Below are 17,219 nucleotides of genomic sequence, written 5' to 3' on the forward strand. Positions count from 1 at the left end.
CAGCATTGTAAGCATACCCCCTTGCCGATGTACCCCTTGGGTACAGACCAAAAGAGCTCAAATGCGGAAGGTCAGCCTGTAAAACCAGTTTCTAAATGACTCGCTTCCGGAACTCTAAGCATTTTGTAGCCACCTCAGGTATTTTTCTTTCTATGGTCAGATTCGTCACGCAAACATTTTCATATTTTCTGCCATCATTTTCATTTTCATTTATTACTATTCATGCCTTGACAAGCAGTTGAATCATTGATATTTTCATAGTGGTTTTTAAAAAGCTGAAGACTGAGAAGACCGTAATTGGACTACATAAAAATCAAACTGATACCGGGCCTCTCTTGCAGTGCGGAAAAGGTGACGGACATTGGAGGCGGAGCCTCAGGTAAGTGCAGAACCCTTTACATTAAATGGACTGCATTTATATAAATGGACTGCATTTATATAGCGCTTTTATCCAAAGCGCTTCACAATTGATGCCTCTCATTCACCAGAGCAGTTAGGGGTTAGGTGTCTTGCTCAGGGACACTTCGACACGCCCAGGGTGGGGATTGAACCGGCAACCCTCCGACTGCCAGACATCCACTCTTACGTCCTGAGCTATGTTGCCCCTTACATTACATTACATTTATTTGACAGATGCTTTTATCCAAAGTGACGTAAAATAGGTGCATACTGAAGGTCATTGGAACAACTACAAAACACGGGTCTGATAAGGTACAATACTCATTATGCAACAGTTATTCATAGCCATGAACACATTAAGTTCAGTTCACACAGTAAGCATAGGCTAGGTCAGATAGTAATGTTATGTCAAACTAGGAGTTATGACAACAAGCTACAACATCAACACAATGATACAAGTGCAATATAAGTTTTGAATGGAGGTACATGTAACATGACAGTGATACAGGAGGTACAGTACTTGTGTGATAATATGAAAGTACAGGAACAAAGTAGAAGGATACAAGTGATAAGAGTGATCTTGGATTGAGAATGCCCTGCAGAGTGGTGATAGTGGTGGTAGAGATACGTCTTCAGACCGTGGCAGAACCCTTTATTACAGACTGCAGTTTCTCCAGGCCTTTTCTCACTGGCACCCTCTCTGTGTGGTCTGGTCTAGAGGAAGACAAGGAGTGGCAGACTGTCCAAGGCCTCTTCCTCAATATTAGTATCATGGCGATACCCTGCATCTGCTCCATGGCTCCCAGAGGACTTGCTCCCACCACCAGGTCAGCCATTTTAGAACTGCGGTTTGAGGTCAAAGTCCCAGTTGCCACCAGGGCCACAGCACTGTGAATCCACACTGTAGCATCAATCAAAAACCTAAAACTGCCATTTTGTGTGTCTGCATTGTATTGTAGCATTAAAGTCTGAAAACCAGTATACTGTGTGTCTGTAGCAGAGCCTGAAGCTTAGTGTAGAGCCCGAACACTAAGTGCTAAAGACAAGTATGTAAGGAATATCTGGTTGTTAAGGCCCTGAAAGCGTGTCACTGTATGTATGGATTGTTGGATGGTGTTAAAAACCTACAGTGGCACAGCAGGTGTACAGTATGTGTGCGGGTGGCAGTACAGGTCTGTATATGTGCGGATGGCAGTACAGGTCTGTATGTGTGGAGATGTTGGTACAGGTCTGTATGTGTGCAGATGGCAGTACAGGTCTGTATGTGTGCGGGTGGCAGTACAGGTCTGTATGTGTGCGGGTAGCAGTACAGGTTTGTATGCGTGGAGATGTTGGTACAGGTCTGTATGTGTGCGGGTGGCAGTACAGGTCTGTATGTGTGCGGGTAGCAGTACAGGTCTGTGTATGTGAGGATGGCAGTGCAGGCCCTACTCCTACAGCAGGTGTGTGTGTGTGTGTGTGTGTGTGCATGTGTGTGCGTGAGTGTGAGTGTTTGCGTGCGTGCGTGCATTGGCGTTTGTATCCGCCACTTTGTGTGTGTCACTAAGCCCCAATACCAGGTTAGTGTGCCTGAGGCTGTCTGGATTAGTTTAGACTTCCTGGATTATAAATCCCTGTCAGACTGTGGCCTGGGTGTTCTGCTGAGGGGGGTGTAATTCTGTGGTCTGGAATCAGTGGCAGAATCAGACTGCCCAGGTCAAGGCTTCTAACTGGACTAATCAGCAGGTAATTACTGTGATTAAACCGAGTGGTCATTGGGATTAGCGAGCCGAGCATCTGTCCACTGCGCTCTAGTCATGCAGTGTCACGCAGCTCCACAAAGACACACAGACGCGCTGCTGATCACCTCCCAGCAGAGCGCGTAGTGCAGGGCTGCCGTCACCCGGGACTGAGCCCAGACCCCATGAGGGTGTAAGCAGCGCACATCAAAAGCCTGCTCACCAGCCTGCCTCTGCATATTCATTTAGAGGGTCACAGTGAGCTGGAGCTGCAGTCAGCAGGCATAGAGTGGGAGGTAGGGTACACACACACACACGTGCACACACTCACCCACATGCACACACACTCACACACACACACACACTCACAGACATGCACACACACACACACACGCACACACACGCACACACAGCTAAAGCACTTAAACAGCATGACATGGAACCATGGAGACAAACTAGATGAAGATCGGTAAACATTGCAATTAGCAAAGAAAAGGTTTAATCTATTCTATGATAATGGTATTCTATTGGTAATGTCAGTATGAGACTCTCTTTGAACCCTGTCCTGTGATGGCCCCCACTGCAGGCTGGACAATGGTGGCATGGCCCTAATTGCAGTCGGAAACACGTCCAAATCAGAGTTCATCAAACACCTGAAGAGGTACAGCAGTGTAAACAACGAGGTGAGGCGTCCTCATGAGCAAGGCCAGCCCCTTGACTGAATCCTCAGGTGATGGCAGTCTTGATGAGCTTTTCAGATTAAGCACATCTAGTACACTGTCAAGACTAATTATTCACCGATTTTCAGATCCCAGTAAAACACTTTTCAGACTAATGCAGATTAGCCTCTTTCCCAGCTGGCCGGCCTCCTTATCGCTAAGAGCGCCATTCAGTCCTATTCTCCAACCTGGATTCTATATATACACTCTCAGTGTAGGAGGTGGCACGCTGTGGCTGGAAGGAGTGCAGTGTACCAGTGTGTGTATTTTAAACCAGCGTGGGCTGGAGATGTGCGTTTAGATTGTTGGATCTCAGAAGTAACAGTGGGAGATGATTTCTACTCAAGCTGACAGCTTTCCTTGAACAATGCAGAATTCAACCCAATTTCCACTCAGAGACAGAAAGAGGAGAAAGTACTACTGCATGACTCACTGGTTGTTTAATATTTTGCTGGTTGTTGAGTAAAATTTTTGAGGATGACTATCACAATAGAAAAAAGATTATGCTGTAAGTCAGACATCCAGAGAAAGCAAAGTTCAAAGTCAAAACTAAAATTAACAATGTATAAACAGCGAAACAAGTTTGGAGTGGTAGGTAGTAAATAGGTAGGTGTTGTCTTTCATTTAAACACAGTTACAGTACCCTTTTTACTGTAAATGCTAATGTAAGCAAATGCATGGTGCAGTTGTCAGTGAATGGTATTATTACTTGCTAATAGGCTAAACCTTGACCTGACAGGAAGTCAGGGGGTCAGTAGGCCCCCCGCTGGGCTGGTTCAATCAGAGGGCCAATTCCAAAGTTAACCTTTAAATTCCCACGGCCCTCAGGAAGTCTTTGCGCAGTGGCATAATGTCACCAAGCAGTCAATCATGGGGCAGAGGCAGGAATTGGCAATTCCTTCCAAATTCATTTTTTAATTCTTCATCAGTTAAAGACTGTTACCTTACCTTTAACAGTGAATGGGATGCCTACACTATGTGGGGCACAAGACATTTGGGGGTTCCTTCTCCTTGGGACTATAATTGTGCTGGCAGTATACTGTTTGTCAATTCCACACTCAAGGACATTGTACTGAAGTGTCCTAAACAAGTTGGCTATTCTGACATTGTTCATGGAGGTGTCAGGGATGCTGTTCCCACTATGTTCTCTTCGGTACACTAGAAGCAGCCATTGGTTTTACCATCAGCTAGGGGTTATTTCCGGGCTGAGGTGATTAACCTCATCCCAGTAATAGCCCATAATACAGGGAGCATGTCTTTTCCGACTGACTGAGGATTGGCTTAAGGCTTAAGGGGTATCTCTGTAACACAGAGTAAGGTACCTTTGGGACAAATGAGGTGTCATTTTACCGAATACTGTATTGCTGTTCTTCAGCACCCCCTAGTGGTTACAAAGATTAGACATCAACACAAACTAACTCAAACCAGGCCCTGGTTTAATTATATATATATGTGTGTGTGTGTGTGTGTGTGTGTGTGTGTGTTTGTGTGAAATGACTGTTGACATTACGTATGATATTGAGAGCCTTTCTTTATTTTTCTCCCATAGTTCAGTTTCACCTTTGTGGAAACGCACTCTGTCCAGGCAGTGAAGTTGCGGCCTCGCTTTCGAGGCGGCTGGGCTGATGAACCATCAGAGGAGAACGGGGAGTTTGACTCAAAAAACAGGCCCATAATCTCCTCTGAGGGAACCTACCCCTGGAACATTGATGGTGACTTGCTGGAGCTCCCCTCTGAACTGCTCATCAGGTAGGGAGTGCCCATGGAGTTGTGGGTAATGGCAGTCAAAAATGACCACACCCCAGTGACAGGCCATTGGTCTACTGCATTTTTGCTGCTTCTATACTATCCACACTATTAAGTGATTATTAAGTGGTTTTGGAGACCACACTTACACATTATGATCTGTTGTATTCAAACAATTGTACAGTGAGTGTCAGACATCATCCCGCCTACTTGCTCAGCTGAAATGGGGTGTCTTTTTCTGCAGGGTGCACCCTCAGCTTATCACACTTTTTGGGGTGAACATGGAGGAAACCGAAGAGTCCCCGATCAAGTGCAGCTGCATTTAAGCCACTGTCTCCACGGCAACTAACCAAAGGCTTTTCTAGGCATAATAGACTTCACATGCCCACTGCTGTGCACAGCTCAGCTAAGGTCATTACACTGTGAATATCAGGATGTCATAGTAGACAACACACTGTTTGCATACACAACATGCAGTTCATTTAAATGCAAAGGCAAAATACAACCTTCAGACATTCCAGTGCATACAAACTCAAAGCTAAATTGAATGTAATCTGTAAAACATAGCATTGTTTTTACAAACCTTTAGTTTTTCACAAATCACACTTTATGAAGTACAAAATATTATTTAAAAAATAAAGCTATTAGATAAAACCGAAAGCAGAATGTGTCGAATGTGTTGAAAAACAAAAAACATCTTGAAGAAGCTCTGAAGAAAGTTTTACTATCATTATTATTTCCGGGTTCAGACCTCCTAAACTGCAAAATTTGGATAACATAGTTTAATTTGCCAAAATCCACTCCCTTTGGAGAATGTGGATATGCTGTTTACCATACTAAAATCCCCACATTTACATTAATTTCACAGAAGAGCGGCCAGCACAAAAACATAACTTTTGCATGGATACACAAAAATCTTATTTTCTTAAACACTTGCAGACACAACACAACAATAGCTTTACAAATGATTTATTACCTTGGCTTTATAGAGTGTACATAGTTAAAATAAATAAAAATAATTGCATTGTCATTTCTATGGTCCATTAAAGGTAGGAACACGTCAGTGCCACTGTACACATGATTCTACCTGTTCTTAATACTGTCTTAATTAGAGACAAAATGTGATCCCTTCATTCACATATGTATATCCAGTCCTGAAATCACTGGTGAAGTCAGGCAGGGGGGTTGCTGTGAAAATACTCCACTGAAAATCACTCGGCCTTTTCCTGTACTGGTGGAAGCAAGTTCAGTTGCTGGCTAGGAAGGTGTCTTCTGCTCTGCCCCTGTGTTGTAAATGGGCCTCCTGCTTTGCAGTGACAGCGTGATGCTTTCCCCACAGGGGCACCGCACCACCAGCACCGCACCGCGGCACCCAGCTGCGGCGGCACAGCCTGGCACAGCACGGCTGCGGCACCCGTTCCCTCGCACACCGCACCGCTCCCACGCGTTACAAACAGGGCCTTTTATCCGTCTGTCTCTGTGCTCGTCTTCACGCTCGGTTCACCTGTCATCTCCTTTACCTTAGTAAAAACAGGTTTTACTCCACTTATGCAAAACTGAGAAAGAAGGCATCTGAGTGAACTTATGAAATCTAGAAAAACCGACCAGTAAACCCAACAGAGTATGAACCTGAACGTAGCATGAAGAATTGCGCATTTTAAATGGTGTCCTACCAAACTGAGGATCCAGGCAAGGAGGGTAATCAGACATAGAAGCCAGTAACAACACTGACAGAGTTACAGCGGTCATTGGCTGAAATGGGAGAAACTGTCCAGAGGACAGCAATCAGTGTAGCACTTCATAGATCTGGGCTCTTGGGGAGAGCGGCAAGGTGGAAGCAACTTGGAGGCCATCATTAAGCCAAGCCTGGGGCCTCGTTTATAAAATGGTCTTATCAAATTATATCGTAAAAGGTGACTTACACTGAAAACCATGATTAAGTCCTTATTTATAAGATCCCAGGTTGACATGAATATCCTATTTCTATGTAAAATTTACAATAGACATTAATTACCTGCTGGTTATGTGGAGGTACACCAAGTTTGAGCGCTACACACAAATCCCCAAAGTGAGCTATGTGCCCACTCTAAGAATAAAACTTAACTGATAGTCCATGCTCGCTATGACTTATTCCCTTATTTAGAGGGAAATTGCTGTTATTGGCTGCATTCACAAGACAGTTCATTCCAAAGCAATTTCACATGCGTTCACATTGAAGTTCATTTGAGATTTTTATATCACGCGTTTGTAAGATACAGATACGGCATTTTAAACCAACATTAGCAGCTTTTTGTCTCAATTATTTTTATAAATCAAGTATTAGAACAACTTGGGAAATCATTTTAAGTTTATGTTTAAGTCAGAGAATCTTTGTATAAATTAGGCCTGTGGATCTTACCAGAAGGCATTTGTGACAGATCCTGATGCCATGTGTAAAAAAAGATGTGTGGCCTGATGAAACTAAAATTGAGCTTTTTGTTCTGAAAGCTCATCACCCAGGTAACACCATCCCTACCATCAAGCATGGCAGTGTCATGTGTGACAGTGTCATGCTATGGGACTGCTTTTCCAGGGACTGGGAAGTCTGTCACTTTCGGGGAAAAGACAGAAGGAGTGGAACACAGGCAGAGAACCTGTTTCAGTCGAGAGGAGATTTCAGATTCGGGCAAAGGTTCGCTTTCCAAAAGGACAATGCCCATTGATAATCTGTGGCAGGACCTGAAGGGACCTGGAACAAATTATCGTGATGGAAGGGGGAGGAATCCAGATTTGCAAAACTCACACTGACATATACAAGAAGACTCAGAGAAGTAATTGCTACCAAAGGTGTATTTGCTTAGTACTGACATGGGGGTGGAAAAGAAGATGCAAATGCTTTTTGTAAATAATACATTTAAGTTTTTCAATTAAAAAAAAGGATTAAGAAGAAACAATATATATTTGCACCATCAAAGTGCAAAGGGAAGGCACTTTCAATACCCCATATAGAACCCACCCTGCTTAAACCCCATACTGACATTTTATGAAGCAAAAACATGTAAAATTCACATACAGTACAACATTTTCAAGCTCAGTCATTTACAGTAAAGTGCATTTGGTCCGTACTGCAGCCAATGCATTTAAGATAGGAACTTAATCCAACTAAGGCTTTTCTACTGGCACTTTGAGAATAAATACTGTAAAACTGTAAAAAATGTTTTCAAGTAATTAACTTTCAAGCTTTATGCTAAAAAAAATTTCATTAAATTATCATTTTGCAAACACAGTCTACACATTTTGGAAACCTAATGTAATGTCTAATATAATGATTTTTTTCATTGTATGACAACAGCCAAAGGGCCCACTGCCGCCTTGTATTCTTTTTTGAAAATGGATTTTGCATTTCGATCCAACAGGGCAAAATCTGCAATGTTGGTCTTGCTGAAATGTGTCTCCAGGTGAAGAAGCTAAATTACAGATAGAAAATTCTTCTCTTAGCTATCATTGTGCTCCTTCCTCCCACAGTGAAGACATCCATGGTCATTCAGCCCCTGCTAGGACAGCCAAGGTGCAGCAGACTTCATCTTACATTGAATTTCTATAAATACTTTGAATGTGTTTCTTCATTGTCAAAATTCATATCCTTCACCCGTGTCCTGAGGTTCATCGAGCAAGCTGGCTTGCATCAATATTATCTTCCTGTTAAAGAAACCAACCTGTGACAGAATGAAACATTACTTGCAGTTAGGGGTGTAATAGAATTTTGTGACACTGACAGACTAACAGACATTCAGTTATCAAATGACAAGCTCAGAAAGAAAAAGCATGGCAACAACCACAGATAAATGAGAAAGTAAAATTGTACATACTGTAATATTTGTAACTATTTAATAGTTTTTGGGACCCTATTTACATTATAATTTATTTAAAAATAAAGGCTAATCCATGATGACTTGATCATGTCTTTTTTTTGCTTTAGAAATACTGCAGGAACCCTGCATATTCAAATGGCTAATTCCACACCGTAGTTACACTAGTCTTGAAATAAATAGTGTCGTTGATGAAACTATTGTTTTTGATCAAACAGATTTCTGGGAAACTGTTAATGGTGTGCAAACCCACCTTCTTGAGGCAGATTACAAGAAATGCCAGTGTTGCACCCCCGGTGAACAGACTCGTTACCAGGATGACAGCTCTGTCATGAACTGACATCTGGCCACTATGGCCCCTCAGAAAAACCTGCACCATTGGGAAAAGTATTATAAAAATGGAATTGGCTGTTCCATAGCAAAGCAAACAGGCTAATATGATTCAACCCTTACAGGCAAGAGGATTTTTCTGATTTTATGAAGCAATATAATTCTGTAAGTACTCTAGTATGGTTGTTACTGCCTCTGAATTGATGGTGAATGCGATGTGAGTGGTGGGCCTACAAACACTTGTTGCCTATAATCATTTGCTGTGACTATGACTATTAAACAACAACAACAACAATATGTAAACATTGAAGGCATACTGTCCTAAGCATACAGTAAGAACCCTGGACTTGACTTTCATGAGTCTCTCCAGGCTCATCACTTACACAGGCAGCCTTCTCTTCCTGTAAGTCCAGGACATGCAGGTCTTTCATTGGTGATGCAATAGCTGCGCTCTCTATCGTAACAGCGATCTTTCCCTGAAACCAAGAGGCAGCATTAGGTTTTCACGTTAAATTGGTCGATTAATGGTGTTCAAGGGCTCTACCCCAATTCTGTGGCTCCGGCCTATAAGAGACTCTATTGTACTGCAGAAACTGCGCAGGCTCTTACTGGGTAGTCCTGCAGCACCGTGGGGTTCATCTCCACTGCCACCAGCACATTGGCCTCTTTCCCCACGTCCATGTCTCCTAACATGCACGTGATGTACAAGCACATTTGGTCGTTCTTCATGCAGTACTGAAGGAAAGAGAGGACATTCATTCAGACCTACTCATTAGTGATGAGAATGCTCCAAAGGTTACAGTCACAGCCAAGCTGAGAAAGGAGAGTACAATACTCACCATATGCCTTTGCCTTTGTTCAAAAGGGGGGAATACCAGGTATTCAAAGATGAAAGGTTTTGTCATTTGATAATAATCGTCAGTTATATTGGTGGAATTTTTAATGTCACAGCTCCCAAGAGACGTCTAGAATATAAACACAAACTCAGAATAGTCGCAGAACCCATTTAAATATGGATGAAGAAATACAGTATATGACTCCCCTATTGAAAACAAATAGAACTTCAGGAATATACATTTTGTTTACTGAGTACAAACAAATATGTAGATATATTTCTACCTTTCTATTATTTATCTATTTATCATCTACATACCAAGCTACCAAACTAATGTATGACATAAACCATAACATGCAAATGGAATGGCATATCAGGGGTGGCATATATTCTGAAGTGCAATATATTGTTATATATGCACTGGCATTGAGTGGAATATAGCTTGTATCGCTATTATAACAGCCTTAACAAAGGTTCAGACAAGTGCAATACTGTAATCATCATGTACAAAATATTAATGTCATACTGTATCACAGAATTTTCACTTGTGTTGAATCATTGTGTTTTCTTGTGTAACCAACTTATTCTTACCTTTACATGCAAAATGTTGAGTAATATGTGTTGGTATGGTACCATATGTCTGGGGATATCTATTTCAACTTTGGCTCCTAGAGCTTTGCTCGGCCCAACATTCACAACCTGCCAACACCAAAAATCATAGCAAATATGTCATACAGCAATTGAGGAATGACTACAGAGCATTGACATTTTAGCCGCCAGTGATGACAGCCATAATGCTTTTTGCAATTGGTGCATAAGGTACGCAGTAATACAACAGAACAATCCACAATAATTCTCCTCTTTTTTCCATGTGAAATGTTTCACATTGGCAGTGCGACATTGTTTATTCCCCACCATTTTCGTCTTTGGTTTGCAGTCATCATTGACCCAAGGCTATAGCACATGTATCCCTGAAGACTGTGCACTCCTCCAAAGCAACTGCTTGCAAGCCAGTGACTACTTTATATATATTTTACAGGCCACAAAATTATCTGTAATGGTCTCTAATACAGAAGTAATTAGGCAGTTAACTGTCTCGTGTAAAACTACCCTGCCTTTGGTGGGATGAGGCAGACTGTGCTACCCTCCAGGTCACAGTCCAGCAATGACATAACCCAGGCCTGAACCTGTGACTACATGGCTTTGCATGAGGAGTGACCTTTACTGAAATGAACTGTTGCAAAACCCAAGTGAGCCATTTGGAAGCCTATGTATCCATTACCCTGCAGCTACGCAGTGTGTGACCTGACTGAAGATACTGTACTTTGACAGTGCTGTGTGTGATGCTGCAACCTGACCAGCATTTATCACAGATATGATTAATCCTTTTTCTGGCACATCCACTGGGCCCATTGCAAGGCTTGGTCAGAGTTACCTTGAAGGTAAAATTGAACTTCTCTGTAAATCCAACACTGCTTGGCTTATGTCCAAAAATGAATGTAGATGGGGTAACAAATCTGCAGGCAAAGAAGAGGGGACAAGGCCATTTTAACTCAGACAATATGGAGGGTTATGAAAGACTGCAGAGAAAGACTGCACATGCCACCATGCTGTGATCATTTCAGAAGCAACTAAAAGCCGCATCTGTGCAGTGTAATCTTTTGATGGTTGAGAGTGGTTTCTGTGGTTCCACCTCATAATTACTCATCTCTTTATCAAAAGTAACCCAAGCCTGATCTGAATGTTTGTAGATGTAGCCGTTCTTATCTCTCTCCATCATAGGCTGAGCCATTCTCAAACATACTACTTAGCAACAAATAATTAAAAACCACAAAATAAAGGAAATTTTATTTGGTAACTGCAGGCACAGCAATGACCAATGGCCTAGCAGTGTGATGTTCTGTGCAAGGACCCAAACACAGACCAGGGAAATCCAAAAAATGTTGTCTTTATTCAGTCCGAGGTTCGAAGCCAGGTAATCAGAGAAAGGACGGTGCCGAATCGAGTTTCCAAAGAATTGTGATAAACAGGCAAAAAATCAAAAACCAGGAGATCAGAGCGGCGAAGGTACAAAGGGACAGGCAAAAGAGAAGTCAAAGCAAAGCAAAGGTCAAACCAGAAGCAAACAAACCAAAAAGGGGCAGGCAAACTCGAAGTCGTTCAGAAGGGGTGTCTCAGGAATCTCGATAAACAAAGGCTTACTAAATATCGGCACAATGAATTCGATCAACGTTCTGACCGGGAGCTGGTGGAAAAGTCTGACATTTATACACTGGGGAAGGTAACAATCAAGGAGGGGTTAAGTGAGTGAGGGCAGAGTAACAAACAACATCCAGGTGAAGAACATTAGGATAACTAATAAAATGACAGGGGACTGACAAAACGCGGACTGGAATCACATAGACAACAATGATAATAGACGGCCTGGGTTTAGCAGGTAAAAACGCGTGCAGAGAGAGAGAGGTGCAGGCAATTGCAGAACTCAGCGTTAGAGCAGGCTAGAAAGAAAAGGGGCGGAGCTACAGCGCAGCATGGAAAAGGGGAGAATGGTTAATGTATTAGTATAGTGATCTAAACTATCAAAAACCCAAAACTAGAGTGTGTTAGTCCATTAGTAATATTCACAGGTTAGTATATTAATGAGGTTAGTACTTTACAATCTATAAGTTAGTAAGGATTAGTAGAAATTAGTAAAACTAGATATAAGCAGGAAGTAAGTAAAACGAGACTGGAAAGAAGGGGGGGAAACCACGAAAACCCGAATAGTGAAATCACACAAATACAGGGGAGTGAAGCAGCTCAGGGAACACAGACACAGAGACAGTACTGGGGAGACAAGTGACCGGGAGATACAGACTACAACAAGCAGTATGCAAGCAACACCATATAAATATTTTTTCATTATTTTATTTAAGGGTGTAATGGCATGTATTCATACCAAAGTATCAATGACACTTTTGTTTCAGATATGTATTGAGAATGACATTTACTTAATTGAATGTAGCTACAATAAGCAGCTCCTGTAGCAACTCCTGTAGCTTTCTCCATTCAAGTATCTAAGCATTGTTGTGGTACAAATATACTGAATAAATTATAATACAAATAACAATGTTTCAAATACTGCAAGTAAGATCTAATCTACTGTGTCAATTCTACTGATGCCTGTATAACATGCTTCATGATCCCAGAGTTCCTTAGTTCTCTTAAATGCATCCTTCATTTATTAACCTTACTTGACCAGATTGGTCAGCTGAGAAAATATTTCTCAGTTAGAGCAGTTCAACTGAGAGAGGGAATTTGACCAGGGCACTGCAGCTAACATTTCAAATCTTTCCTTAATTAACATCATTTTAATGACCCAGACCAGGGCTCTGGTGTCAGTTTCTCAATTTTCCATCTGAAAGGGAGCGACTCCTACAGCACAGTGTCCCAGTCGCTGCTGAGCACTGGTTTTCTGCTTGGTCAACAGGGAATACCGCCCCTACTGGCCCACCAATTTTACTTCTAGCAGCAAATGAATTTTCCCAGAGGTCTCTTATCCCAGTAGGAAGGAAGACCAACTGTGCCATCAGGCAGAAAAGGGCTGCAGGGTGGCGTGGCTGATGGCTGGTGACCAGATATCTGTGATTATGTCAATAAGTTTCAGTCATGCAGTGATCCATGAAAACATGGACCATCTGTCTGTGGACACTGCTGCACAGCAGGAACACAGCACTGTTGAAAACATTTTTCATATAATGTCATAGTTAAATTCAGTTTTTTGTCAATCTTTGAGTTTCTAAACCATAATACCAAACAGTTATAATAAAGACAGTGATTTTTTCCCTCCCTGAAACCAAAAGTGAATACAGTTTTTAGGGAGAAAGCTGGTGAATTTTAGAGAACATTAGAAATATGTTATGGGCTAAAAAAAATGTTTTGTACATAAATAGTGCTTTTTTCATTTTTGTATAAGATAAGATTATATATTGCTTTAAACAGTAAAATCTCAACCATTCTGATTCAAAAGCAGTTTCTATGAGTCTAGTTTATAGAAACATGGACGAGAAGTATTACTCTAAAAGTCATAATTTAGAGCCTGCATAACCCATTCAACAAAATATGTTCTGCACAAACAAGAAATTACAAATAAGAAATTTAACAAGCATACTCCTTCAGGATAAACAGCTTACCCATGGGTAGTAAGGTTGACACCATATCTCAAAGGTAACATCAGTCTGGCAAAGTTATCATGGAGAAGGTCTTCATTTTCAGAACTCCGACTGAGAATAATAACATTCACAAGATTTAAAACCAGGGAAACTGTATGCATCACAGTGTTAACTGTGTGTAATTACACAAGAAATAAAGAATGATTTAAAAAATAACCAATTGAATTTTGGTCAAGATGAGTGAACATGCACTTCCATATCCAAAGCAGAATTAACAAAGATTAACACACACATAATTAATTTGACCAGTTATGATGGCACCTGCATTACTCAAATGACCTAGCTTCATTCATTTATATCATAATGCTCATCTCTCAGGTACCCCCAAAAAGTATTTGTTCTCCCTAAAAGCAGCAAGAGAAAGTTGGTTGTCACCTGACACAAACCACATCTGTTGACACTCACCCCATCGCTGAAGTAAGTGCTAGCTGCTTAAGTCCCGAACATTAGTGTGATTTTATGTGACCTTAGAATGTCACATCCCTATTCTACGTGACTTGTGTAATGGAAGTAAGAATTGCAGGTATAACATTACAGTTATCTGACTTTCACTCAGACCTCAGCAAGTGGCTTTTAGAAATTCAAGTTTAGTAAAATCTGAATGAACAAAATGTGTATTAATAAAATGTTCACAGATCAAATTCTCCTATAACTAAATACCCTATAACTAGCTACATTAATAAACAAGCATGAAACCGTGCAGACACACGGCGCATCTGTACAAAGTGTCACGAGTAAAACTTGGCTAACTATATATCTAGCTATAGCATGTCCTCACCTCTGTAACGCTATTTGTTGTCCTCCGTGTGTCCATACATCTGTATCGGTGGTACGTGATAAGTAGGTTAACTAAAGTATGCGAAACGCTAACATGTTACGGTTAGCTAAAGTAACGTTAGGCGATAAAGCTGTGCTTAAAAATCTCGTGCCGTTCGAACTGGTGATTTTGGGAGATGCACCTGCGCATGCATCGTACTAAATGAAGAACCACCTGCACATGCGTCCCACAGGTCGTCCGTGAGTGAGTGAGTGAGTGAGTGACCACAATTTGCCATGCATAGCAGTTCCTGCGCGCCGTGGGACAAATCACTACTTCCATGTAAGAATTTAAGTCATCTATGACACAGAATTTGGGCCTTTCTCAGATCACACAAATCTTTTTTCCCCACCAAATACTGCCTGAAACACTTGTCTTGGTCATAATTTTACACAGAAGTTAAAAGAAACTGGAGCACTCCAAGGTACATTTTCAGCAATAATGCAGCAAATGAAGAAGCTCTGCACTGTTACTTTTTTGCTGACCCTTGTGTAAGATTCAACATGCAGAGGAAGGACAGTATTTACCAGGTAGCGTTGACTGTGATATTGAGGTCTCCTGCATTACTGCTGTGATTAACATCCAGCAGAAAGCTGACAGTGTGCTAAAGGCAGAGGGAAATGCACCATTAGAGTGAGGTCTTCTGGACACTGACACATACCAGGATATCTTTCAAAGGAGAAGAGTCATTTTGTACATACTAATTTCTTTCCTGTCTTGGTTACATGCATCATGTGCTGTAATGATACTGTAATTGCAGGGCTCAAGAAAACCCAGCTAACAATTATGGCTTCCAGAATATTCTTGGAAAGATATGGCAAATGCTCCCAATGTGTAAATTTGTCTGGTCCCCTGGATGTTATTAACTCAATCAGGTGCCAATGTATTAGTGGTTGTTGAGGTAAGACTACCAATACTTTCTAAACTACATTTGTAAAATGTCTTGAAAATCCTGAAAGGCACAATATTATTATAGAAGCTATGGCCCAAAATTGTACATGCTACACAACCCCTGCATGGAAACACAATGTGAAAATAATGGGCATCATAAATGGATTGTTGCAGAACTTATTGTTGGGAGCCTTGGAACCATGTCTGCAATTCCAAAATAGGATGAATAGCAAATTTCAGACAAAAGGCACAGTTCACTTAAGTAATGGAGCAACCATATTTGCATATGTTAGCATGTATTATACCTTTTCCAGAGAGGTAATAAACAGGTTCCCCACACTGCAGTCCAGCCCTGTGAAGGCTTTGTCTTCCTTGGTGAGTTCACAGCTCACATACTTCAGCTCCTGAAATCACACCGGTATCTTCAGTTGGATGACTCTGCATGCAATCAGTGCATGAAGCAGCAAACATCAAGTTCAGGACAGCCTCCCGTCTGAGCATCTTTTCAGAGTGTACTTTACCGCATCAAGAACTTTGATAAAGAACAGGTTGCTGGGGAACCTCAGGTAAATCCTGGGGAGGAAGGCGTCATCACCGCTGTTGACCAGAGTCACGTTCAACATGACCGTCTTCTTCTCCCCCAGCGCAAAGTACTGCACATTTTTGTGGGACCTAAGGGAGAGTTGTGACATGTTAGAAAAGAGAGGTGAGATTTCTGTGTATCAGAGAGAGGTTTTGAAGAATGCCTGGATCTCTTTCCAAAGTTGCTTTAGACCGGAGAGGACACACTGGAGAATGAATATCCCTGTTAGACACAGACATGACTAGAATTTCTGAGCAGTCTACTAGAGCATTTGTCACAGATCCCCTCAGAGACTAAAGCTGGCATCTGGACAGGATGCAGAGGGTAAGAAAAGACAGCCTTTCACAATAAAACCCAAGTAAAGCTATGCACAGGAAGCTTTTCATCCTTCCCATTTAAAAGACAGAGATAATGGCAGCACTACGCTGCAACTGCTTTTTAGAGGGACGGTGGGCCTGTGTTTACTCAGACACAATGGCAGTGTTTACTGCCATTTCCATACCACCAGGAAGGCTGCTGCTTCTCAGCTCAAAACACCAGGTGTACATCTGCGAGTATGACATGCAAATACACACAAGCATGCATGCATGCACACATATATTCCTGACTTATGAATAATCAGACCTGATGTTCCTAGCACAGTGTAGAAAGAGATTCAAACAGCAGTTCATTCTAACGGCAAATGTCTACATATTCATAGTCAGGTATGTATTTATATGCTAAGAAATAAAATCTGAGATAAAAACTTTACTGTTAATGAAGACAAAAAATAAATAAATAAATATATCACATAACCAGAGTTTGTTAAAACTGTTTGAAGACATTTTTTAAATTATTAAAGCAGAGGAAGTGGGGCTCTAGAACAGCTCTGTTAGTAAAAGGACTTGCCACAGGTGCAGGTTGGGCCCTACAGCTAGACATTGTATATTTGAGCCCAAGCTATGTAATTAATTGTCAATGGTAAGCCTGTGAGTCATGTTAGTGAAGTGCTAGGGTCAACTGGAAGAAATGTTCATCTCCCACTGATGACAACTGAAAGTAGCATTGGGGTCAATTCCAAATCCAAATTATGAACTGGAAAACAAAAATGCTCACTATAGGTATTTTTTAATTGGTGGTAAA

General features: G+C 41.5%; 2 protein-coding genes across 4 annotated transcripts in view; one reads left to right on the forward strand and one right to left on the reverse strand.

Moving 5' to 3' along the window:
- Positions 1–8,513, forward strand: part of cerkl (ceramide kinase-like) — a 45,253-nt gene extending 36,740 nt beyond the window's left edge. For 2 of the 3 annotated variants that reach the window (XM_064327325.1, XM_064327326.1), the window contains 5 exons: positions 342–379; positions 1,118–1,226; positions 2,704–2,800; positions 4,386–4,585; positions 4,827–8,513. In XM_064327325.1, coding sequence (XP_064183395.1) covers positions 342–379; positions 1,118–1,226; positions 2,704–2,800; positions 4,386–4,585; positions 4,827–4,908 — 526 coding nt within the window. In that variant the 3' untranslated portion in view covers positions 4,909–8,513. Of the gene's footprint in view, positions 1–341; positions 380–488; positions 683–1,117; positions 1,227–2,703; positions 2,801–4,385; positions 4,586–4,826 lie in introns of those variants that run through there. The other variant, XM_064327327.1, reaches the window with a different exon arrangement.
- Positions 7,394–17,219, reverse strand: part of LOC135250721 (integrin alpha-4-like) — a 33,692-nt gene continuing 23,866 nt past the window's right edge. Inside the window, exons 18-28 of the mRNA XM_064327324.1 lie at positions 16,036–16,186; positions 15,820–15,918; positions 15,151–15,227; positions 13,768–13,857; positions 11,031–11,112; positions 10,187–10,294; positions 9,600–9,725; positions 9,370–9,495; positions 9,144–9,236; positions 8,684–8,800; positions 7,394–8,277 (exon numbers count right to left, since the gene is read on the reverse strand). Coding sequence (XP_064183394.1) covers positions 8,191–8,277; positions 8,684–8,800; positions 9,144–9,236; positions 9,370–9,495; positions 9,600–9,725; positions 10,187–10,294; positions 11,031–11,112; positions 13,768–13,857; positions 15,151–15,227; positions 15,820–15,918; positions 16,036–16,186 — 1,156 coding nt within the window. The 3' untranslated portion in view covers positions 7,394–8,190. The remainder of the gene's footprint in view (positions 8,278–8,683; positions 8,801–9,143; positions 9,237–9,369; positions 9,496–9,599; positions 9,726–10,186; positions 10,295–11,030; positions 11,113–13,767; positions 13,858–15,150; positions 15,228–15,819; positions 15,919–16,035; positions 16,187–17,219) is intronic.

The sequence above is a fragment of the Anguilla rostrata genome, chromosome 3, assembly GCF_018555375.3.
Source record: "Anguilla rostrata isolate EN2019 chromosome 3, ASM1855537v3, whole genome shotgun sequence".
In the NCBI taxonomy this organism is placed as follows: domain Eukaryota; kingdom Metazoa; phylum Chordata; class Actinopteri; order Anguilliformes; family Anguillidae; genus Anguilla; species Anguilla rostrata.